Source organism: Aquarana catesbeiana, linkage group LG01 (genome assembly GCF_042186555.1).
Source record: "Aquarana catesbeiana isolate 2022-GZ linkage group LG01, ASM4218655v1, whole genome shotgun sequence".
Classification (NCBI taxonomy): domain Eukaryota; kingdom Metazoa; phylum Chordata; class Amphibia; order Anura; family Ranidae; genus Aquarana; species Aquarana catesbeiana.
Window position 1 is genome coordinate 229,943,121 of NC_133324.1, and position 24,863 is coordinate 229,967,983.

At 41.0% G+C, this 24,863-nt stretch overlaps 1 protein-coding gene across 1 annotated transcript in view; it reads left to right on the forward strand.

Moving 5' to 3' along the window:
• The window catches only part of FBXO21 (F-box protein 21), a 90,378-nt gene that overhangs the window by 21,783 nt on the left and 43,732 nt on the right, over positions 1-24,863 (forward strand). Inside the window, exons 5-6 of the mRNA XM_073625747.1 lie at positions 6,983-7,129; positions 8,701-8,837. Coding sequence (XP_073481848.1) covers positions 6,983-7,129; positions 8,701-8,837 — 284 coding nt within the window. The remainder of the gene's footprint in view (positions 1-6,982; positions 7,130-8,700; positions 8,838-24,863) is intronic.

A 24,863-nucleotide genomic window follows, 5' to 3' on the forward strand; every position in this document is an offset into this window, starting at 1 on the left:
ATGTGCTGCTCTGTAGTAGTTAGTAAAATTAGGGTATCCCAGGCCTCCTTTATTTTTGGGAAGATGTAGTGTGTGTATAGGTATACGTGGTTTAGAAGAGCCCCATATAAACGAAGTTGCTCTTTTTTGTACTATTCTCAAAAAATAGGAAGGAATTGGAATAGGGAGGACTCTGAATAGATAAAGCAATTTGGGTAGAATAGTCATTTTGATTGCATTAATCTTCCCCATCCAGGATAAAGGAAGTTGCGACCATTGTTTTATTAGATTTGTGATCTGTCTTAATACAGGAGGATAATTGGTTGAGAATAAGTCAGAATGAGATGCTGTTAAATGAATTCCAAGATATGGGATTGATTTTTCTGCCCATGTGAATGGGAGTGCAGCCCTAGCCGGGATCAATTCCATGTTTGTGAGTGAAATATTAAGCACTAGGCATTTCTTAGGATTAATCATAAGGCCGGATAGGGCTGCAAATCCATCAAGAGCTGGTATTAAGTTAGGACCAGAGACCTGTGGTGATGATAGAAAAAGTAATATATCGTCTTCAAATATACATAATTTGTGTGTAATACCTCCTACTTCAATGCCAGTTATAGTTTGGTTTGTTCTGATGTATTGGGCCATGGGTTCGAGTATAAGGGCAAATAATAAGGGAGATAATGGGCAACCCTGTCGGGTACCTCTTTCGATATTAAAGGCTTCAGATTTGTATCCAGCATATTTTATATAGGCTTTGGGTTTATTATATAATGCTTTGATCCATGTTAAAAAGTGGGGTCCAAAACCCCATTTTTGTAATGAATATTGCATATATTGCCAGGATACTGTGTCAAATGCCCTCTTAATATCGAGAGATAGAAAACATAAAGGGATTTTCCGTTTTTTAGCAATATGTGCCAATAACACTGCCCTGCGTATATTATCGCCTGCCTGTCTATTTGGCATGAAGCCTACTTGATCTCTATGTATTAATTTTCCTATAATGCTATTGAGGCGTTTTGCTATTATTTTTGCTAATAATTTAATATCGAGGTTTAACAGAGAGATAGGCCGATAATTCACACAGGAAGTATCATCAGAAAGGGGTTTTGGGATCATACAAACAATTGCCATTAGTGTTTCTTGCCGAAAAGAATGTCCATCTAGAAGTTTGTTAAAAGTTTTAGTGAGAATGGGAGAGAGTATTTCTGAGAATGTTTTATAGTATAAAGCCGAGTAGCCGTCTGGGCCTGGTCTTTTGTTAAGTTTTAGGTCTTTTATGGCGTTAGCAACCTCATCTATAGTTATAGGCTCATCCAAACTGCTTTTTTGATTCTGAGATAACTCAGGTAAGGTTATTTTTGAGAAGAAGGATTCAGCTTCTGTAGGATTAAATTCATTGTTTGTCTTGTATAAAGTTGCGAGATGTGAGTGAAATTTATGGACTATTTTAACTGGATTACAAGTGTAAACATTTTTTGATAATTTCAAACGCATTGGTTTGAAAGATTTGTTAGTTGAATTTAATGCTCGAGCCAAATATGTACCTGGTTTGTTTGTATTCATGTAGAAATTGTGTTTGGAGCGTTTGAGGGATTTATCAACTGACTCAGTGAGAAATAGATCATATTCCAATCTAGATTTTTCCAGATGAGATTTTGTACTCTGAGATGGATTATCTTGAAATGATATGTAGGCTGCATTAAAATTGAGTTCTAGTTTTTTTGCTAGATTTTTGCGTTCCCGTTTAAATAGTGCCATTTGTCTTTGTATTGTACCACGCAAGACAGGCTTATGAGCTTCCCACAGTGTTATTGGGGAGATGTCTGTTGTATTATTAATTGATATGTATTCCTTTAAAGCTTGTTCAATGGCCATCTGATGTAGTGGGTGTTTGAGCATTATGTCCGGTAAGTACCACGTTGGGTCATGCGCTTTTGGTATGGCTGAGGCTATAGTAGTGTATACTGCATTATGGTCAGACCACGGAATTGGAATTATATCTGATGCAATAATTTCTGGTATCATTCCTATTGTTAGAAAAATATGATCTATTCTGGTGAAGGTTTGATAAGGGTGCGAGAAATAAGTGAATTTCTTTTTCATTGGGTTACTTTCTCTCCATGAATCTACCAGATTGTATTTGGAAAGAAGTTGAGAAAAAGGTAATCTAGAGGTTATTTTGGATGGTGTAAAAGGTGATTTATCTAGAAATGGGAGGAGGACCTGGTTCGAATCCCCACACATTATCACTGTTCCTATTTTGTGTGTATTAATCACTTGTAATATATGTGAGAGGAATGGTGTAGGTTGTTTGTTAGGAGCGTAGTAGGAAATCACTGTGATTGCTGTATCCATTATATAACCCATGAGTATCAGGTATCTACCTTCTGGGTCTTTAATTTCTGATGATAAGGTGAATGGTGTGGATCGGTGAAATGCAATTAGAGTTCCCCTTTGCTTGGTACAGGCAGAAGCCGTGTAAATTTGTTGATAAAAAGGAGAAATATATTTTGGAGTAGAATCTTTGGTGAAGTGTGTTTCTTGGAGGCATACTATGTGAGCCTTCTTGTTATGGAAAGTACGGAAGGCTTTGGTCCTTTTTTGAGGGACATTTATTCCCTGAACATTCAGGGAAAGTATATTCAGTGGTGCCATGGCAATAGATCAAATAGTTTTGACTTACTTTTTGTTATGCAGAGCTGACTGCGCAGATCAACCTGTGTGGACTGAAGAGATGAATAGATAGAAAAGAAACCGGGGAATTCTGGAGTAAAGAGTAAACAAAAAACATATGAGATTAGATGATACATTGTATAAATTATTTTTTGCAAGTAATCACAATTTACCCGTGAAAGAGAATAAATATCTCTCTCAGGGAAATAAGTGCCTTCGTCACACTCCCACATAATATGGTTGGGAGAATGAGGAGGGCTAATGGGGGTACACGGATCTTCCGCTTACAGGAGAGAAGTGCTATGTCAAAAGACATCAAAATGATGTTTCATTAATTGGAGTGCAGAATATAGTTTTTGTTGAAATTATTTATTCCAGGGTGGTTGTATATGGTTAGTCTTGCCCTAGGCTAAATAATTCAGTTAGAAAGGTACTGTTAATAACTTTGGTATTGATGAAGATAGTTTGAATTATTTTGGGATTTTAACCCTTTTAGAGTAAACAATTACATATTTTATTCATATGTAACTGTTTAGATATGTTAACTCATAAAATTGAGGTTGTATTGCTTCAGATTAGAATAAACAAAAACATAATTCTAGGAACTAGTTAGGTAATAATATATTTGTTTTAAGAAAAGAAAGAAAAAGCTTCCATTACTTCTGGATTATTGAACATATTTGTCCTAAAAAGTAATAAATCTATTATTATTACCTGATAATATATAACTGAACAAGAATTTCCTTATTTCACTTATATATTCTAAGGCTATATGAATCAGAAGTAATAAGAAATATAACTGGAATGTAACATGATCCCACACAGTGTGTGACTATCAGAATGCAGTTACATTCAGTTATAAATACAGGTTTTTTATAGAGAACCATCTCTTAGTATAATAAATGAAGAGATATCAGGAATTAGGATGTCAGTCCATTGAATCTTCTTGGTCCATGGATGATGTGGCATAACGGCCTCTTTTGTGAGAATGATGATTCCCATTTTGTTCTGAAATTTTCTGGGTGCTGCCTGAAGGTGAAGATGATGCCATTCTTCTGCGTGTGGAAGTGTTGCTGCTTGTGGGTTCTGTCAGATTTAATTTTAAAAGGGTTTGTTGTAGTTCATCTGCTGATCTGCTTCTGTAAATTGTACCTTGGTAGTTAAATCTGACTGAAAAGGGGAAGCCCCATTGATACCTAATGTTGTGGCGTTGCAGTTCCATTAGTTGGGGTTTCATGGATCGTCTTTTAGTAATAGTAAGTTGGGATAGGTCAGCAAAAATTTGATAATTGTGTCCATGAAAATTAAGTTCCTTTTTTTCTCTTGCAGCAATTAGTATTTGTTCTTTCGTTCTGTAATAATGAAATTTTGTGATTATATCACGTGGGGGTCCATCTTTCTTTTTGGCTGTGAGGGCTCTGTGTACTCTGTCCAGTTCTAAACGTTCAATAGGGATATCTGGCTTTAGTTCTTGTAATAGAGCAGTAATAGTAGATTGCAGGTCTGTCACAGTTTCAGGTATTCCCCTTATGCGCAAGTTTGAACGTCTGGCTCTATTTTTCTTCGAGCTTAGTTTGAAGTATTAAATTCTCTTTTTTTAATTGTTCCAATTCTGTTATATTTTCTTGGGTTGTAATTTCAATTTCATCCATTTTTATTTCTAAGGCTGCGGTTCGGTTTCCCAGCTCTCTTATTTCTTTGGTTAGGCTTTTTGTTATTTGGTCTGAGGTTTGTTTTAAAGCCTTATGAAGCATCTTTTCAAATTGTAATAATATTACTGGGGATACTGCGGAGGCTTGTGGAGAAGTTTGTGAGAGGATTTGTTCTGTATCTGACTCAAATGGAGAGTCTTGCTGTGACATTTTCTGTCTGTGAGAGCGCCCTGATGCTGTATCTTGTGAGGTGACTGGAGCTGCTTTAGTTGCAGTGAGTGCCTGTGAGCTCTTTGTGAGGTGATTTTTATTTCTGCCACGGTTTCCTCCCAGTACCATATTTCCTGCCCAATCTTTCACAGTTTGATCCCAGGGGCAAAAAGGTTCAAATGGATAGATACCTTTTGAGCCTGCAGGCTCCGCTTTGTCCTTCTCTTCTCTCCTCAGCGGTGCGGAGCTCTAACAATGCATGTCTGCTCCGCTAGGCTCCGCCTCCTGCCCCCCATTCCAGAATTTTCATACAATTAGTACTCTCCTCGGATTCAACCTGCTGTAAAACATTGAGGAAAACCAGACAATGGTTTGCCCGGTTTTTCTCATAGTGTGTACTGGGCCTTACAGTTTTTCTTTTTATTCTAGAAGATATACCTCATATTCTTCTTGGGTGCCTATTTTTGTCTTTGTATGACATGTTTTTCATTTGCAAGGTTAGCAAATGGCACAAACAAGATATTCTGATATACTGTATGTAAAAATGTATTCAACCTAACAGAATATCTATTGCATCACATGTGTTTATGTATAAAGGGGGTGTCAAGATGCAGCTATACATTTTGTTAGTTCCTCCCACTGACTCCTATGAAGGTTACGCAGGGATCAGTGAGAGGAACCACTATGTATGGCTGAGGAACAATTCAGTATTCTGAGATTCTTCAACATATGTGTTCTACAGTATAGCAGCAATCAGCAGCATGGGCAGGAGAGGTGAGTACAGTAAAACCTTGGTTTGAGAGTAACTTGTTTTGAGAGCGTTTTGCAAGACAAGCAACATTTTTTACAAAAAAGTGACTTGATATACAAGTGATGTTTTGATATAAGAGTAGCGTCATGTCACAACTGAGTATAAAAGAGAAGAGAGGCGCCTCTAAGTGTAGCAATACGGTTACATTTAATGAAGGTACAACATTTAGCACACATGGTTGATGATTAAAACAGGCACATCTAAGTATGCAGGAATCCGGGGTAAAGCTGTCCACATAGACCATCCTCCGCACTGCCATAGACATCGTCCCTTTCAAGCCTCGTTTTTAGATCGCTCTACTGCAGGGTAGTCTTCCTGGTCACGATTGCAGACTGACAGCAGTGAGAGCCGGTCTAAGTGAACCTCTTTACCCCAGATCCCTGCATACTTAGATGTGCCTCTTTTAATTATCAACCACGTGAGTTGCTAAATGTTGGACCTTCATTAAATGTAACCGTATTGCTACACTTAGAAGCGCCTCTCTTTTCTTTTATACGCTGTAGTTTCTGCTGGATTTTGCTTCTAATCCCCTTGTGGAGACTTCCATTTGTGGATGGACATTTTATGGTTACACAACCTGGTCACATTGCTATAATCTTTTTATATGGACTATAAACTGAAGGACTTATGAATAAATGGTTGTGGAACAAATCATTTGAGTTTCTATTATTTCTTATGGGGAGATTTGCTTTGATATACAAGTGCTTTGCTTCTGGAACGAATTATGCTGGCAATCCAAGGTTTTACTGTATTAAATATCCTCCTTGCAAGGGTTGCATTTTCGACAATGTTATTTCAGTGACAGAGTAAATTTAAAGAACGCAACCCCTCCCAATTAATAGATAAAATATTTTTCCTTTGTTATATTTATGACCATATACACTAGTGAAGTGCTGTCTGTTATAAGTAGCATTAGACCCCATACACACTATTAGATTTTCTGCAGATTTCTGTCTTCAGATTTACCAAAACCATATAATATGAGGTCAAACCTTAAGAGTGTCAATTTGTATGCAATCAGGCATGCCCTTGCACTACATGGTTTTGGTAAATCTGAAGACAAAAATCTGCAGAAAATCTAATAGTGTGTATTGGGGCCTTAGTCTGTCATTTTTTGTCTAAAGTTAAAGGAGAAATACAGCCAAAGCAGTTTGTTCTGCACTCCTGTGACCCGTTTTCAGCAGACAGCAGGCTGAATCCCGCTTTCGGCTGACATCACAGAGCCGGTCCAGGCTCGGGAAAGATAGCAACCATATGGTCAGGATCCGCCCACCTGCCTGGACCAGCACCCGGCTCAGCCTCTCAGCGAGCCACTAAAAGGCTGAGCAAGCTGCTCCCGCCCTCTCCACAGCCCAGCGCTCCAATGAGCACTGGGGGAGCAGAGCAGAGAGCGGTGACTGACAGTCACCAGCTTTCTGCTCAGGGAGCTCTGAGAACCAAGCGATCATCAGTGTTTGATCACTCGGTTCCCAGTCTTAGAGCCAGCCCGGAGGGGGACAGATGTAGCATCGGCAGTGAACAGAAATCTCACCAATGGAAAAAAAATAGAATTGTTTTGTCTGGAGTTACATTTAAATAATAAAGCATGTGCATATATGTGTTTATTTGTTTTTGTGACATTTGTGAATGGTTTCTCTTTTGTTGTGTTTAGGAGCTGTTCTCATTGATCAGTACTGTAATGCTCTTGAAGATGTGAGTTTTGCAGATATTGAAACACAGATTGAAGATATCTTGAGAAAGGTGAAAGTTTACCTGAGTATGAAGAACAGCAGACACCCTAGTCTGTCTCTGCAGGCAGGTTTGTAATGTACACACAATTGTGAATCTCATTTTAAAATATGGGGCAGTTAATTTGCTATACATTGGTTTTTCTGTGTCTGTTATTGTCTTTGAACAGCTCTTCCGGTATCTTTTTCTAACTGTGCTATGACCAATACTCTGAAATGTGTCGGAGTAGTATGCTCTTCGCCCACCCATTCGTATTGGCTCATCACGATGATAACTGAAGCAGTCTGTGTTATATATTATATTGTATGTGAGGCAAGCACTGTTACCACCATTCTTGTATTCAGACCGAAGAGGCAATAAAACTGCGGTAGATATGTTAAGGCACCTCTGTCAGCTGTACTTTTATACCTACTACTATACCTATTTTTTTTTTCTTTAAGGGAACAGTCAAATTACTGAAACCCTGTTGCTTGTTCACCAACATCTTCCTAAAAGATTATATATGCAGGGAGAGACCAAAAAGGGGCTCCTTCGCTTTCTCCTCTCCGCAGCGCGAATACTCATACCTAGATACTGGAATACTAATGTTGCTCCTACAATTAAAGAGTGGCTAGTTGAGATGAACCACGTAAGGAGAATGGAGGAATTAACGGCAAACATACATGAATGTTATCCTAAATATATGACTGTATGGTCTTCCTGGATTGATTTGTTGGGCTCTGTGATCCTTTTTATTAATAGTTATTACTCTAGGATGTGGTTCTGACTTAGGGGGGTTGTTCCCCAGATGGACTGTTATGGACAGACTTGTTTTGTAAAATCTTTTTTTTTATTTTTTCCTTCTTTTTCTGTCGTTTCTTACTCTTTTATTTCCTGTTTTTTTTTTTGTTTTTTTTACTTTTTAGTGTTAGGTTTGTTGTGTTTTTGGGTAGATGCTTGCCCAAGTGAAGTAATGGTTACCTAAGTACAGATGCTTTTCCTGAATAGGTGGTAAGATCTTCACAATATTGGAATAGAGTGGGTTTTTTTTTCAACCTCTATTAATGTCTTGATGTATGGTATTTAGGTGATCCAGATTATGGGCTTTTGAATGTAATTTTGCAAATTATTTAATAAAAATTAATGTTTAAAAAAAAAAAAAAAGATTATATATGCATTAAACCTATTATAGGGATGTTCTTTACCTGTTAAATCCTGCCTTATTTAGACATCCAAAATCCCTGTACTGCTGCTGGGTGTCCCCATCTTGTATGTGATATCAGTGGCTCCTGCAGACTGAGAGCTGTCATTCAAGTGACACTCTAGTATTTCCCCTACGCTTCCCCATCCCTTCAGCTACATAAAAGGCTTTGCAGGGAGGCTAAAGGAGGAGTGGAGATGATGGGCGACCACAGAGAGTAATTAGACACTCTCAGCAGTGCAGATGGCTTAGACATGCAAAGTGGGAGGGGCTGTACTCAGGAATTACAGTGACACTAAACAATATCCTTATTCTTCTAAAATAATCCATATACATACATTACTTCATGATCCTAAGTAGTTGTTTTTTCTTTTGGAGCGTTTGGGTTTGAGGCTGAATTTACTGACTTATTGTGGTCGTATACTCTATCTTCTAATATATCTTTTCCTCTAACTTTGTAGGTAGTAGATCTCTCGTTGAAGACATTGATCTACAGGGGGAGGCACTGGATGCTCTAAATCATGTCCTCTTTGTTGACCTGAAGTTTCAAGGAAATGTATCAGATTTCTATAACCCTCTTAATTCCTATATGCACCAGGTAGGAATATGAAGAGTTTGAAAGTGAATCATCCTCTGAGCTACTACGTAAAAGAAAAATCTAAATAATTTGAAAGGGAATGGCTGCAAAACCTAAATGAGTTCACAATTGCACATGTATAAAAATATATATATTGTATGTGGTCTTGCGCTATTCTTCATCTATATAAAGATGCCATATATATCCATAACCATGATAAATGAAAAGTAACAGTCATAAGTAAATGAAAAAAATGTCCAATAGCTGTAGAAAATCAATTGTTCCAATACAATCGGTGATCAGTCCTTAGATAAATAGTTCCCAGAGAGTCTATAACACTGCCACCAACACCTCAGTGCTCACAGAACTCTCACCTCATAACCACAAAATATGAGCCTTGGTTCAAAATCTAATCGGGGTGAACTTATCCTTCCTACCGGAGTCTCCTCCGCAACTTCTCAGTCAAAAGATCCCGACTCGCATGTGGGGGTGAAGTAGACAAACAAGCCTCCAATAGTGTATTAATGTACCACAAACCATTTATTAAAAGATAACATCAGCTTACATCAAAAATCAGTAAGAAGCGCTCAAATTGATAAAAACATCTGCGTTTTCCGCCTCTCTACTTCACCCCCACATGCGAGTCGGGATCTTTTGACTGAGAAGTTGCGGAGGAGACTCCGGTAGGAAGGATAAGTTCAGCCCGATTAGATTTTGACCCAAGGCTCATATTTTGTGGTTATGAGGTGAGAGTTCTGTGAGCACTGAGGTGTTGGTGGCAGCGTTATAGACTCTCTGGGAACTATCTATCTAAGGACTGATCACCGCTGGTATTGGAACACTTGATTTTCTACAGCATTTTTTTTCATTTACTTATCACTGTTATTGTTCATTTATCATGGTTATGGATATATATATGGCATCTTTATATAGATGAAGGAAGAGCGCAAGACCACATACAATATATATTTATATGAAAAGTTTGTTCGATCTTTTAGCAATTATAGCTTGTATAAATAAACTTGATTTCTTTATCCTCCATTGCGGGACACAGGAACAGAGAAATTCATAGAAATGTGGGATTATATGCAGCTGCTTTCAGGAAGTGGACACTGGTGAACAAATGTTAAAGGCCTGCCCTCTGTAACCGCTCCCATAACCATCATACCTCAGTTTTTGCTTTTGTCCTAGGAGGTTGGGCACTATTTCCTCAGCTCTTCTGAGGTACATTTTCTTTTTTGTCTTTTGCATTGTGTAAATAGCTTAAAGCCTCCTATGTAATGTTCTGTCGGTGCACCCTCTACTCTAGGTGTCGGTCCCTCAAGGAGCATGTCCCACTCCACCCTTCCACAAGCATACCAGGCTCAGGTGCACCCTGTGAGTGTCAGCCAAGTCATATAGTGAAAGTTCTGACTTCAGCTACAGTTCCCACCCATCCTTTATGGCCACTGACGCGTTTCTCCCGGATTGGGCTTAATAAACTTGGTATGTTTCTATATATGTCTTGATTGTTTGTTTTCTTTTTTCTATCAACATTCTCAATTTTCATGAATTCACTAAACTTTACTCAAGATGTGTGTATGCTGTTAAAGCAAGTCTCTCCACCAGAGCTATCCGGACCAGCTTATCATTGGCCATGCCTCAGAGGCTGTACTGGACTGAAATTCGGGGAAGTTGCCTGTAATGTGATCTTTGGGCACTGAACTCATATGATCCCTAGACATCTTGTGTCTAGCTCATTAGCCTCAGAGTAGTCCATGGGTCCAAAATTGTAACACAGCAGTTGTGTGATCCTGTCTCTGAATACTCCATTGTGAGCAACTCCCACTGGGGACGAAGGTTGACTGGAATGTGACCTTCGAGAACTAGGCACTGCTAGTGGCACGTTCTTTACCAATATGCACTGTTTTTGTTCGCCTCAGAACGCTCCCCAGTTTAAAGCAGAAGTACATGTGTGATGTACAATGGTTTCTGCTCTCTCTATCTGTAAGAAATCTGAGGTGAGCATGCCTCCATAGGGGAATGTGGCAATGAGTGTAATACTTTGTACATAGTACTATCCTATCACTTGTGTACTGTATTAGTTAGCTGCAGAGTCCTTTTCACTTTTAGAGCAGGAGTACATTCCTGTGTCGCTGAGATCTCTATGTCTAAATATGTCTTGGCAAATGTGCCTCTATAAGTGACAACAATATCCTAGTATGTACTATGCGAGTAAAAACTCCTACGCTACCAATACAAATCAATCACCTAATGCACTAAATACTGCAGGTGGATGCTCACGCCTAAACATGTTCCCACATCAAACGGTCAAATATAAAAAATTGTAGTGTAGCACTAACCTTTACATGTGAAATGCATACATAAAAATAGTGACTACAATCCACAATCCCAGTGCTGCAAATCCAAAATAAGTTATATATGTCTATGTAATGAACAGCAACTTAATAAATGAATGCACTGACCTTGTATAATCCTGAAGTGCTTTAATACTGATAACTAATTCCACAAATCTAAGTGCTATAAATACTCAATCAATAAAGTGCATTCATCACATAATTAGTGCATCCGCAAATCAATAAAAGTACTTTGAATAGTAATTAAATTCACAATCCCAGTGCTATAAAAAAAAAACTATAAAGTGCATAAGTTTGCTAAGTTTGCTGGAAGTGAGTCCATAGTCCCAGTGCTGTAAATCATGTATTGCAATCACACATTTGCTACTGCATCTTGGCACGTTTTTGTTCCCATACACTATGTGCGTAACACTCCACTCTGCGTGAGTGTTGTGCTCCACCTTTAAGTGAATTCACCGCTCCCCTTATTTTTAGGCAGGCCATAGACAGGGTGAATTTCTCAAATTTGCACAATTTCCCTATCAACACAGACAGTGCTGACAGAGGAAGAATCTCTCCTGCCGAGCAATTTCCTACTCCAGGTGGGTGCGAGTGGGGAAAGCCGTCGCCGCCGGAAGAAGACCATGATTATCTCTAGCGGCTATAGCAGCCGCCTGCAATAATCACAAGCAAATTGGGCAGGCTGGTTGTAGCCAAGTTGATCAATCAACTTGGTACATTCAGCCTGCCCATTATTGGTTCGAAATCGACCGGTTCCTGCTGAAAGGATTCTATTCACAATTTTTATATATGCATTTCACATGTAAAGGGTACAGGGTAAAGGGTAATATCTTATTATGTGACATTGAGCATTATACTCTGCATCTGCCACTTATCTTACCCTTGCGTTACCCAAAGAGTGCTCTTCATTTTTGGACCAGAAGTACTTTCCGGTATATCTGTCTCTGTTTTCTCTATGTATAATTATAACTCTGTACGTATGCATCCATAGGGGCCCCTAACTCCTGTTATGTTGCGTTGAGATTTACACTCTGCATTTGGCGCTTTCCTTTTGAGCAGTAAGCTGTGGTGATCAGGGCTGGTGCTGGTGCAAGAACTTTTGACACCCTAGGCAAAATCTCATTTTGCCGCCCCCATTGGCTCCACCCCTGACTGCACCCCCTTTGTCCTGCCCATGTGAAAGGAGGTGGCACTATACAGGAATCATCGGCTCTGCTTCCTCTAGCGCTGGTTCCAGTGTTGCACTGCGCCTCTAATTACACTACCGGTCAGACGGAGCAACTGCCTGAGACTGAGTTAGTTACATGCTGCAGCCTGCAGAGCATGCAGATGCAAGGGAAACCAGTGTCCGGGCGCCCCTAGGCAGCAGTGCGCCCTAGGCGGTTGCCTAGTTTGCCTAGTGGTAGCACCGGCCCTGGTGGTGATAACCTGTTGAATGCTGGTGGTAGCCATTGGATCTCAAACCTTCCTTTTCATACAGCCTTGAGGTTTTTTTTATACGTGCTAATTGATTTCCTATACTTGAAAGTAGTATTTTATTATTTTTTATTCATTAAACAATTTTGTGTACTTCATGAGGGTGGTGCTTCCTCTGTTTCTTGTTTTTATAGATATCGGATAACCCTGTCTGTCCCATTTAGCTACCTGCTGTGTTGTACAAACACCGAAGATTCTTATATAGTGCACTAGCTAGTCTTGTTTTCTATGTCTGAAGGGCTGTGAAACTAAAATTGCCATGGCACATTCATTTCTCTATGCTATGTCATTTAGCTGTGCTCATTTCAGTTTCAGAGAAACAGTACATTCGGTGTACTCCATTCTCTGATCCCTCCATGTGTGAGTTGTGTGCAGCTGAGCATTATTAGCACATCTTTTCTACTTTTTCTCAAGACTTTATTTCTGCTGTCAAGATCCTTTAATTGCTGGAAAGCCACTGGGGCTCATTTTGCAGATTTCCCAATTGGCTGATCCTCAGCATAGCCTTGGAGGCTTAATCTGAACCCCGCTGTGAGGAAAAAGTGGGGCTGGCCTGTAATGTGCCTTCTAAGCACTGGACTCTGCATTAGGTGCCCTCCTAGACAACTTTGGTGTAACGTTAGCTGTAGAGTGCTTTACAGGTCGGATCATGGTGCACCCATCTGGGGAAATCCTGTTCCTAAAGGCTCCATAGGGAGAATGCCCACCTGGAGGACAAAGTCTAGCTGAATGAGGCAGTTCCCCTAGATCCTGCCTAATGGCACTTAGAGTGGGCTACTTGGAGGGGGCTGTGGGTTTTGGGACTTTTTTCCTTTTACTATGGCAGCCTGGTGGGTGTTTTTATGACCTACACTGTCCGCTAAGGGGTTTACATCAAAGCATCGGCAGCAAAACTGACACAGGCCATTGCCGGAATGAGGTTCAGCAGCATTTTTATTATTGGCACTGCTTACGCTGGTTTGCAACACAGGTTGGTAGCACAGGTTGGGTTGCATGCACACAACATTGTTCTGGAGTGCACACAAACTGACTTAGCCTTCCCCACTGTTTTCAGCTACATTCTCACTATGGCCTTGGCTATATCTCTGAACTCAGAGAAAAAGGGTTTGTTTTGTGTTTTTTTGGGTTTATTTATTTTTGGTGATTGCCCATACATGCAATCCTTTACTATATATTCAGTATGGTGGATCATAAGTTATGAGCCTTGCCAGCTTATGATCCGCTAGCAGTGCAGTGCAGACCTTCAGGGTCTGCAACCGATTGCCCAGACCACTGTCCCCTGCCTGAGTCACAGCACTATTCAGAGTCTTCCTCAACCCCTTTAGAGATGAATTTTGTCTTCGATTTTATCTAGGTATTCTTAGCTACTGTGTCTGAGTTTATTGGACAAGTTGCAGCCATGGTAACTGACTTAGAACACAGGAGATGCAAGCGTGCTTCCATGCCTTCTCCTCCAGAGTCACTCTAATTTCCTTGGGGCTGCAGCTGCTTTTGCACAGTCAGAGGAATATGAGGATTGTACCGTATCCATATTTGAGGAGTTGGTACAGGAAGAGCTTCAATCAGCAGACAAATCCAAAATGTAAAGATACCATCTAGGTCCTTATTGAGGCATTCCACAAATGTCTAGACTTGAAGCTATCTGCATCAGCTACAGGGTAATATCTAGGTTCGTAAAGGTATTAGGTGCACACACAGTGAATTTATGTCTTTTTGTGTTGATTGAGGAATATTTTTTTTTTTTTAAAATCAGAAAAAACAGGTACATCATTTCATATAAGGTGCAATTATCCCTGAAAATATAATTATCATAGGCATCAAGAAAAAACAAAATAACAATTTTGACTAAGACATAAGAGCAAGTCTTGGATAAAGTACAAAGTTAGCCAGCAAAAGGAAAATTGTATAAACATGGAGAACAAACAAAAGAAGAAAAGAAACAAAAAAATAGAATGTCCTCATAGGGATAATCACTGACTGGTCACCAAACCCTCTGTAAAGCTTCAGCCCTCACAAAGTCTGTTCATTACTAACTGATGTGGTGAAAGGTCTGGGACATCTAGCCAAGGTTGTCACATTGAGTAAAATTTTTTGGGAACATTTCTGTGTTGGTGCGTTAACTTCTCGCGAACGAGCATAGTATTTACTTGTGTAACACGTTGCTTCTTAGTCCGGAGGACTATGAGGAGACATCCAGTAACAGGCAATCAATATTCGAACAGTATACAGTAAGCGCAGGACCGCCACATGTGCAAGTGGGGTCAATGTCTCCTCTTCCAGAGCTCCTGAGGAATATAATTAAATGAGAGTTAAAACGGTGTATACATGAAGTCCTTCACTCAAGCTGTGGGCTACATCTATCTACATGTGCAGAGCACTTTGGCTACGTGCTTGAGATGTACATAAGTTTAATTGTATCTTCCACCTTGATTGCTCTTAAGCCCTCGCTCACACTGAACTCTGCTTTAATCATGCGAGTTCATCTAAACGATTTGAAAGCTGCATTTCAGTCTGACTTCGGGGGCGACTTGAAAGGCATTTGTGTGGGTTCATGCACAGATGTCTATTAAAATCATCCCCGAAGTCGCCAAAAGTAGTGCAGGAACTACTTTTGGAAATCGGTGCGGTGCCGCAAAGCCGGCATAGCACCAATTGGGACGCTCCTGTTGCCGGCAATAGGCTCCGATTTGACCTGTCAAATTGCGCCGATGTGAACGGGGGCTAAGACTTGTCTCTCTCAATAAGAACTTCTTAACCTAAATGATTGATAAATATCACCTGAATATTGAGCTTACAGAGAATTTGGGTCTTTCAAGTCGCCCCCGAAGTCATACTGAAATGCGGCTTTCAAATCGTTTAGATGAACTCCCACGATTAAAGCAGAGTTCAGTGTGAGCGAGGGCTTAAGAGCAATCAAGGTGGAAGATACAATTAAACTTATGTACATCCCAAGCACGTTGCCAAAGTGCTCTGCACATGTAGATAGATGTAGCCCACAGCTTGAGTGAAGGACTTCATGTATACACCGTTTTAACTCTCATTTAAATATATTCCTCAGGAGCTCTGGAAGAGGAGACATTGACCCCACGTTAACGTACCAACACAGAAATGTTCCCAAAAAATAATCACGCAGTTGCTGCAGATTTGTTGGCTGCATAAAAAAGTGGCCGTTGTGTGTGTATAAGTGTATATATACAGTGGCTTGCGAAAATATTCGGCCCCCTTGAACTTATCAACCTTTTGCCACATTTCAGGCTTCAAACATAAAGATATAAAATTTTAATTTTTTGTGAAGAATCACCAACAAGTGGGACACAATTGTAAAGTGGAACGAAATCTATTGGATATTTTAAACTTTTTTAGCAATTAAAAAACTGAAAAGTGGTGCGTGCAAAATTATTCGGCCCCTTTAATTTCAGTGCAGCAAACTCACTCCAGAAGTTCAGCGAGGATCTCTGAATGATCCAATGTTGTCCTAAATGACTGATGGTGATAAATAGAATCCACCTGTGTGTAATCAAGTCTTTGTATAAATGCACCTGCTCTGTGATAGTCTCAGGGTTCTGTTGAAAGCGCAGAGAGCATCATGAAGACCAAGGAACACACCAGGCAGGTCCGTAATACTGTTGTGGAGAAGTTTAAAGCCGGATTTGGATACAAAAAGATTTCCCAAGCTTTAAACATCCCAAGGAGCACTGTGCAAGCGATCATTTTGAAATGGAAGGAGTATCAGACCACTGCAAATCTACCAAGACCTGGCTGTCCCTCTAAACTTTCAGCTCAGACAAGGAGAAGACTGATCAGAGATGCAGCCAAGAGGCCCATGATCACTCTGGATGAACTGCAGAGAACTACAGCTGAGGTAGGAGAGTCTGTCCATAGGACAACAATCAGTCGTACACTGCACAAATCTGCCCTTTATGGAAGAGTGGCAAGAAGAAAGCCATTTCTCAAAGATATCCATAAAAAGTCTCGTCTAAAGTTTGCCACAAGCCACCTGGGAGACACACCAAACATGTGGAAGAAGGTGCTCTGGTCCGATGAAACCAAAATCGAACTTTTTGGCCACAATGCAAAATGATATGTTTGGCAAAAAAGCAACACAGCTCATCACACTCAACACACCATCCCCACCGTGAAACATGGTGGTGGCAGCATCATGGTTTGGGCCTGCTTTTCTTCAGCAGGGACAGGGAAGATGGTTAAAATTGAGGGGAAGATGGATGCAGCCAAATACTGGACCATTCTGGATGAAAACCTGTTGGAGTCTGCAAAAGACCTGAAACTGGGACGGAGATTTATCTTCCAACAAGACAATGATCCCAAACATACAGCAAAATCTACAAAGGAATGGTTCACAAATAAACGTATCCAGGTGTTAGAATGGCCAAGTCAAAGTCCAGACCTGAATCCAATCGAGAATCTGTGGACAGAGCTGAAAACTGCTGTTCACAAACACTCTCCATCCAACCTCACTGAGCTCGAGCTGTTTTGCAAGGAAGAATGGGCGAGAATTTCAGTCTCTCGATGTGCAAAACTGATAGAGACATACCCCAAGCGACTTGCAGCTGTAATCGCAGCAAAAGGTGGCTCTACAAAGAATAATTTTGCACGCCCCACTTTTCATTTTTTTATTAGTTAAAAAAGTTTCAAAAATCCAAAAGATTTCGTTCCACTTCACAATTGTGTCCCACTTGTTGGTGATTCTTCACAAAAAATAAAAATTTTATATCTTTATGTTTGAAGCCTGAAATGTGGCCAAAGGTTGAAAAGTTCAAGGGGGCCGAATACTTTCGCAAGCCACTGTGTGTGTGTGTGTATATATATATATATATATATATATATATATATATATATATATATGTGTGTGTATATATATATATATGTGTGTATATATATATATATATATATATATATATATATATATATATATATATATATATATATATATATATATATATATATATATATATATATATATATATATATATATATATATATATTCAACATACAGCCATTAATGTCTAAACTGCTGGCAACAAAAGTGAGTACACCTCTAAGTGAAAATGTCCAAATTGGGCCCAAAGTGTCAATATTTTGTGTGGCCACCATTATTTTCCAGCACTGCCTTAACCCTCTTGGGCATGGAGTTCACCAGAGCTTCACAGGTTGCCACTGAAGTCTTCCACTCCTACATGATGACATCACGGAGCTGGTGGATGTTAGAGACCTTGTGCTCCTCCACCTTCCGTTTTTGAGGATGCCCCGCAGATGCTCAATAGGGTTTAGGTCTGGAGACATGCTTTGCCAGTCCATCACCTTTAAACTCAGCTTATCAAGGCAGTGGTCTTCTTGTAGGTGTGTTTGCGCTCGTTATCATATTGGAATACTGCCCTGTGGCCCAGTCTCCTATGGGAGGGGATCATGCTCTGCTTCAGTATGTCACAGTACATGTTGGCATTCATGGTTCCCTCAATGAACTAGCTCCCCAGTGCCGGCAGCACTCATGCAGCCCCAGACCATGACACTCCCACCACCATGTTTGACTGTAGGCAAGACACACTTTTCTTTGTACTTATCACCTGGTTGCCGCCACACACGCTTGACATCATCTGAAACACATAAGTTTATCTTGGTCTCATCAGAACACAGGGCATTGTTCCAGTAATCCATGTCCGCAGTCTGCTTGTCTTCAGCAAACTGTTTGTGGGCTTTCTAATGCATCATCTTTAGAAGAGGCTTCCTTCTGGGACGATAGCCATGCAGACCAATTTGATGCAGTGTGCAGTGTATGGTCTGAGCACTGAAAAGCTGACCCCCCCACCCCTTCAACCTCTGCAGCAATGCTTGCAGCATTCATACGTGTATTTCCCAAAGACACCCTCTGGATATGACGCTGAGCACGTGCACTCAACTTCTTTGGTCGACCATGGCGCAAGGCCTGTTCTACAGGCCAGTCAAGTTCCTATACCCCAAACTTGCTCATCCATGTCTTTATGGACTTTGGTTTGTGCACTGGTGCGCAGTTATGTTGGAACATGAAAGGGCCATCCCCAAACTGTTCCCACAAAGTTGGGTGCATGAAATTGTCTAAAATGTCTTGGTATGCTGACGCCTTAAGAGTTCCCTTCACTGGAACTAAGGGGCCAAGCCCAACCCCTGAAGAACAACCCCACATCATAATCCCCCCTCCACCAAATGATTTGGATCAGTGCACAAAGCAAGGTCCATAAAGACTTGGATGAACGAATTTGGGGTGGAGGAACTTGACTGGCCTGCACAGTCGTGACCTCATCTTTGGGATGAGTGAGAGTGGAGACTGCGAGCCAGGCCTTCTCGTCCAACATCAGTGCCTGACCTTGCAAATGCGCTTCTGGAAGAATGGTCAAACATTCCCATAGACAGACTCCTAAACCTTGTGGACAGCCTTCCCAGAATATTTGAAGCGGTTATAGCTGCAAAGGGTGGGCCAACTCAATATTAAACCCTACGGACTAAGAGTGGGATGCCATTAAAGTTCATGTGCGTGTAAAGGCAGGTGTCCCAATACTTTTGGTAATATTGTGTGTGTTTTATGTTTTTTTTGTTTTTTTATCCTCTCAACTGTTTTTTCCTTATAGGGCTGGGTTGCCTTCCACTTTATTGTTGAGGTTCATAGTAGCCATTTCATATTCCTTCCCTATTTTTTCATTGACCACTTTTGCCTAATTATTTTTTTGAAAACTCTTCTGATATTTTCTCTTCCACATCCGTTGGATCTCTCAGTGGCTGATGTCCACCCCTCAGTTGGTTTGCTTTTGGACGTCCCACATGTCTACAAGTTTCTATATCCGTGTCCCTCAATGGCCGACAAAGAAAATAAGATTTTGGTGTTTACAGTAAAATCTTTTTCTTGTAATACATTTAGGAGCACAGATCCCAGCCCTTTACATCTTAGCTGTATGTAGTGCTTGCTCGCAAAACCGAGGCAGGATGTTTTGGTTGGCTGATCTTTTAGTGAACCTTAACAGTGTTTTCTTTGCCTGTGCCCACTTCCTGATAGCAGATGCATATAATTCCACATGTCTATGAATTTCCTGTGTCCCTTAAATGACCCCAAGAAAAAAGATTTTTTTTTTTTTTTTTTTTTTTTTTTTTAATACAAAATTATTAAAATATTTTTTGTGTTGTCTTGCCTTGTGTTGTCACAGATCAGGTTTCTGTATGATAGTGCTAGGGAGATTTATATTTAGCTGTATTAGTGAATATGTACCAAGATGACCTTTACTGCATCTTTTTAGGAAAAAAGGTGTCCTATAGTATGTCAGCACTTCAATGCGGATACTGTATAATATACAATGGGTATAGAAAGGGATCGCCCCCCTTTTAAAATAACCACATTTTGTTGCTTTGCAGCCTGAGATGAAGACCGACATCATTTTTGTTTTATCCAGTTGTATCTAGTGCAACGTATAACATCCAAGTGAAGGATATAACACCAACGTGTTATAAAAAAAAAATTCAAAAACAAAATCACTGAGTTGTAAAAAGGATCACCCCCCCCCCCCTACTAAAAATGACTTGTAAACTACATCAGGTGCAACTAATCACCTTCTCAGTGGCACACAAAGCCATTTAACTTTCAACTATGATCAGCTGTGGTCATTTTGATTAGCTTAGCATGAAAAGAGCTTTCCTGGCACATTTCAGTCCCTGGTAATGCAACTGAAGCAAATAATCAACTATGGGTGACAAGGCACTGTCAAAAGATCTCCGGGATAATGTTGTGGACAGGCACAAGTCAGAATGGATACAACAAAAAATTCAAAGACTTTATCAATGATTAGAAGCACAGTGAAGTCTATTATTAAGAAGTGGAAGGTATTTGGTACAACACAGACTCTCCCTGGATCACGACATCACTCCAAACTGGATGAAAGAGCCAGGAGGAAACTGGTCAGAGGCTTCAAAGAGGCCTACAGCAACTCTGAAGCAGTTACATGAATTTATGACAAATAGGTAATTGTGTGCATGTGACAACAATATCACAAATTCTCCACAAGTGTGGCTTGTATGTAGGAAAAAAGCTCCTCAAGAAAGGCCACACGCAGTCACCACTAAGCTTTGCCAAAACGCACCTTGAAGATTTTGAGGCCACATGGAAAAAGGTGTTATGGTCTGGTGAGACAAAAATTTAATTATTTGGCCTCAACACCAAATGACATGTCTGGTGGAAATCCAATACAGCTCACATACAAATAACACCATTCCTACAGTAAAGCATGGAAGTGGTAATATTGTGTTATGGGGATGTTTCTCTGCAGCAGGGACTGGAGCACTTGTCAGGATCGAAGGGAAAATGGATGGGGCAAAATACCATCAAATTCTTGAGTAAATTCTGCTGCCCTCTGCCAGAAAGTTGTCAGTGGGAAGAAGGTTTACTTTTCCAACATGACAATGACCCAAAGCACACAGCAAAAAATGACCATACCGTGGTTGAAGGACAAAAAAAGGTGAATGTCCTTGCATGCCGTGGTCAGAGCCCAGACTTAAATCCCATTGAAAATCTGTGAAATGACTTGAAGGCTGCAGTCCATAAATGGTCACCTTTAAATTCAACTAAACTTGAGCAGTTCTGTAAAGAAGAGTGGGCAAAGATTGCAAAGTCTACAGGTGCAAAGTTAGTAGAGACGTATCCCAACAGACTAAAGGCTCTAATTAAAGCAAAAGGTGGTTCAACGAAATACTGACACAGGGGTGTGACCCCTTTTCCAACTTAGTGATTCTGTTTTTGACCTTTTTTTATTTTTACCTGACATGTTAGTGTTATATCTTTCACTTAAATGTTATTAGTTTCAATGAGTAAATACAGCTGAGTAAATCATACACTGTGTCTGTCTTCATTCCCCCTCACCTTCCAGGACAGCTACTTGAGAGATGATCGGCTCCGCCCTCTACAGGAAACACAAATCAGATAGAATTTAAAAGGCCCCTCCCTTTCCTCTGACCCTCAGTTGTTTTGTGTTTCCAGTCCCTCCAGGAGCACCGACACATTTGTTCTTTTCTTATGGTCTGGTAACTGTGGTTAGTGGACCCCCCTTCTCTGGTTTCATCCAGAACTAGTTGTGGCCAAGTCCTGGATGATGGTCTGTACCAGAAGGGTTTCCTATTTCTAAGGGTTACTTGCCTTTGTAAAATGGTGGCAACTCCCTTCCTTTCCCCAGCGCTGCTGTGTGGAACTGTGTCCTCCTAATTGCTTCCGGTGTACCGAGATGGCGTCAGGAGGATTTCCGGTGATGCAACAAGATGGCGCCGGAACCGGAAGTCACATGATGCATGACGCCGAGTTTTTATAAGGAGCATGGTGTGGAGACACTGAGGACATGCTGCAGGGGAATGGCCTGCTAAAAACGCCATTCTAGGCGCAGTTTTTGCGGTACAGCAGCAGTCTTCTCTGCGACCGTTCTCCGCTTGCTTCATGGAGCCTGAGGACAGGTCTGAGGATGGAACGTCCGCTCGTATTAAACCAGCGGCAGCATCCGGGTCCCATACTGCCCCCAAGGTAAGCCCTGGTCTGTGGATAGCTACAGCAAGGGACTTCTTTTGTATGGATCCTTTTTATTCATGGCCCTTGTTTCTGCTCTCTTCTAGGTCAAACCGGTGAAGAAGAAATGTGGGAACTGTAGAGTCAGGCTCTCTGATAGTTAGTTATAAAAAGCTATTTTGTGAGGATTGTATCCCACCCAGAGCTAGTTCAGAGTCTTCATCCTTTAAGGAGTTAATGACTTCTATGAAGGAGGTAGTGGATTCTTTCGGTCACTGAATGACAGGGTTACTAGTTTAGGCCCTCCCTCTTCTAGACCCATAGCTCAAGATCCTTCAACCTCTGCCAAGTCCCTTCCCTTATTAGTATCTCAGACTATTAGTTCACACAATACCTCTGATCTGGAGGAAGGTGAGAATTCAGTCTCTTCATCTGATGAAAAGTCTGCATCAGATGAAGATACAGGTAGCTCATCCAAGTATCTCTTTCCAGTTGAGGATATTGATGAACTATTAAAAGCAATTTATACCTCAGAGCAGATTTAGATGCCACAGCATGCTCAATCTGTACAGGATAAAATGTATAGGGGCCTTCAGTGACGGAAATCTAGAACCTTTCCGGTACATCAGTCTCTTAGAGACATGATTCTATCTGAATGGAAAGAACCTGAAAAAAGGTTGTTCCAATCCAGAGGACACAAAAGAAGATTTCCTTTTTAGCCTGACTTTGAGGAGGTTTTCTTTAAGTGTCGAAGTGTAGATTAGATGCCCCTATGTCGCATGTGTCCAAAAGATCAGATCTTTCTTTTGAGGATTCTGGGGTCCTTAAGGATCAAATGGATAGGAAGGCCGACTCATTGCTGCATAGGGCCTGGGATGCTTCAGCTTTTTCTTTAGGCCCAGCGGTAGCATCTACCTGTGTGGCTAGAAATCTAGACGTATGGGTCCAGCGTCTAGATGATCTTCTGGCATCTGACGCCCCCAAGGAAGAGATTAGAGAATCCCTCCCACTCATTGCCAAGTCAGTCGCCTTCTTAGCTGATGCAGCAGCAGATTCAGTGAAATCCGCAGCTAGGGCTTCTGCTCTCATTAATTCAGCTAGGCGAGCTATCTGGCTTAAATCTTGGGAAGGTGACCTTAGCTCCAAGAATAAGCTCTTTGGCATTCCTTTCGAAGGCAAACTGTTGTTTGGTTCTTCCTTTAGAAGAAGTCTTATCTCGTTCCTCTGAGAAAGGTAAATGATTCCCTTCTTCCCAAAGGAATAAGCCCCAGAATAAGAGGCCTTTTCGTGGCTTCCAAAACCAGGCTAATTTTAAAGCCAACAGGCAACAGGCTAAAAAAATGGTCCTTTAACAAAGACAAACTCAAAGGAGGAACTCCCTTTGCTCCTTCAGCCCCTTCCAAGAATACCCAGTGACGCCAGGTTAGGGGTAGGGGGAAGATTGTGCCATTTCATCAAGGAATGGGCAGAGATTTCCACCAATTCCTTCATCCTTCAAACTCTGGTAAAGGGTTACAGATTGGAGTTCAAAAATCCCCCCCCCCCCCCCCCAAAGGTTTTTTTCTTACCCACCCGCCGAGAGACCAAGAGAGACGGCAAGCCATGTTAAATTTGATCTCTGTGTGGGAAACAGAGGGAGTTATCTCTCCTGCCCCAGAAGATCAGAAGTTCCGGGGATTTTATTCTCACGTCTTTCTGGTCAAGAAGCTTCCGGCGGCTTTCGTATGGTCATAAATTTAAGCGTCCTAAACCAATACATTGTTTACAGACGTTTCCGTATGGAGAACATTTATTCAGTAAGAAATCTGATGTTACCAGAGGTCTTCATGGTGACCCTGGACCTTCAGGACGCTTATCTTCATGTACCAATCTGCCAGAGCCACAAAAGGTTACTCAGGTTTGCAGTGCTCGTGGGAAACGAGCCGTCTCATTGGCAGTTCAATGCCCTTCCTTTTGGTCTCTCGGCAGCACCGAGGATTTTCACAAAAATCATGGCCAAAGTCATGGCCTGTTTTCGAATTCAAGGTGTATCAGTCGTCCCATATCTAGACGATTTTTTACATTTTTCTCAGGGCAAGGAGTCCCTTATTCAAGACCTACAGTTGGTTTTGCGGACCTTTCAAAAATTAGGGTGGAATGTCAACCAACAGAAGTCTTGCCTAGTACCCTCACAGAGCATACTTTTTCTGGGTTATCTAATAGACTCTGTTGCCCTAAAGATTTTTCTTCCCGAAGAGAAAATTGTGAAAATTCTTCTCTCTGTGCAGACCTTCAAATTGCTCCCTCAGACCCCCCTTCGGCGAATCATGCAGTTGCTGGGCCTAATGAATGCAGCCATTCCAGGGGTGCCTTGGGCTCAATTGCATTCCAGACCCCTTCAGGCTTTTCTTTTGCTCCATTGGGATCGCAGGAAAAATTCTCTGGATCAGCTGGTAAAACTACCAGAAGGGAATTTTCTAGATCTCGCCTGGTGGGAGCAACGAGAACATCTGCAGAGGGGGAAGGATTGGGCACAATATTGCCCAATCAAGATTACCACAGACGCCAGTCTGTGGGGTTGGGGTGCTCAGTCACAGGGTTGGCGGGCTCAAGGAGCCTGGTTGCCAGAGGAAGCAGGTCACTCCTCGAATTTCAGAGAACTTCTGGCTGTGAGGAAAGCACTTATGTCTCTGGGAGAGGGTCTATTCAAAG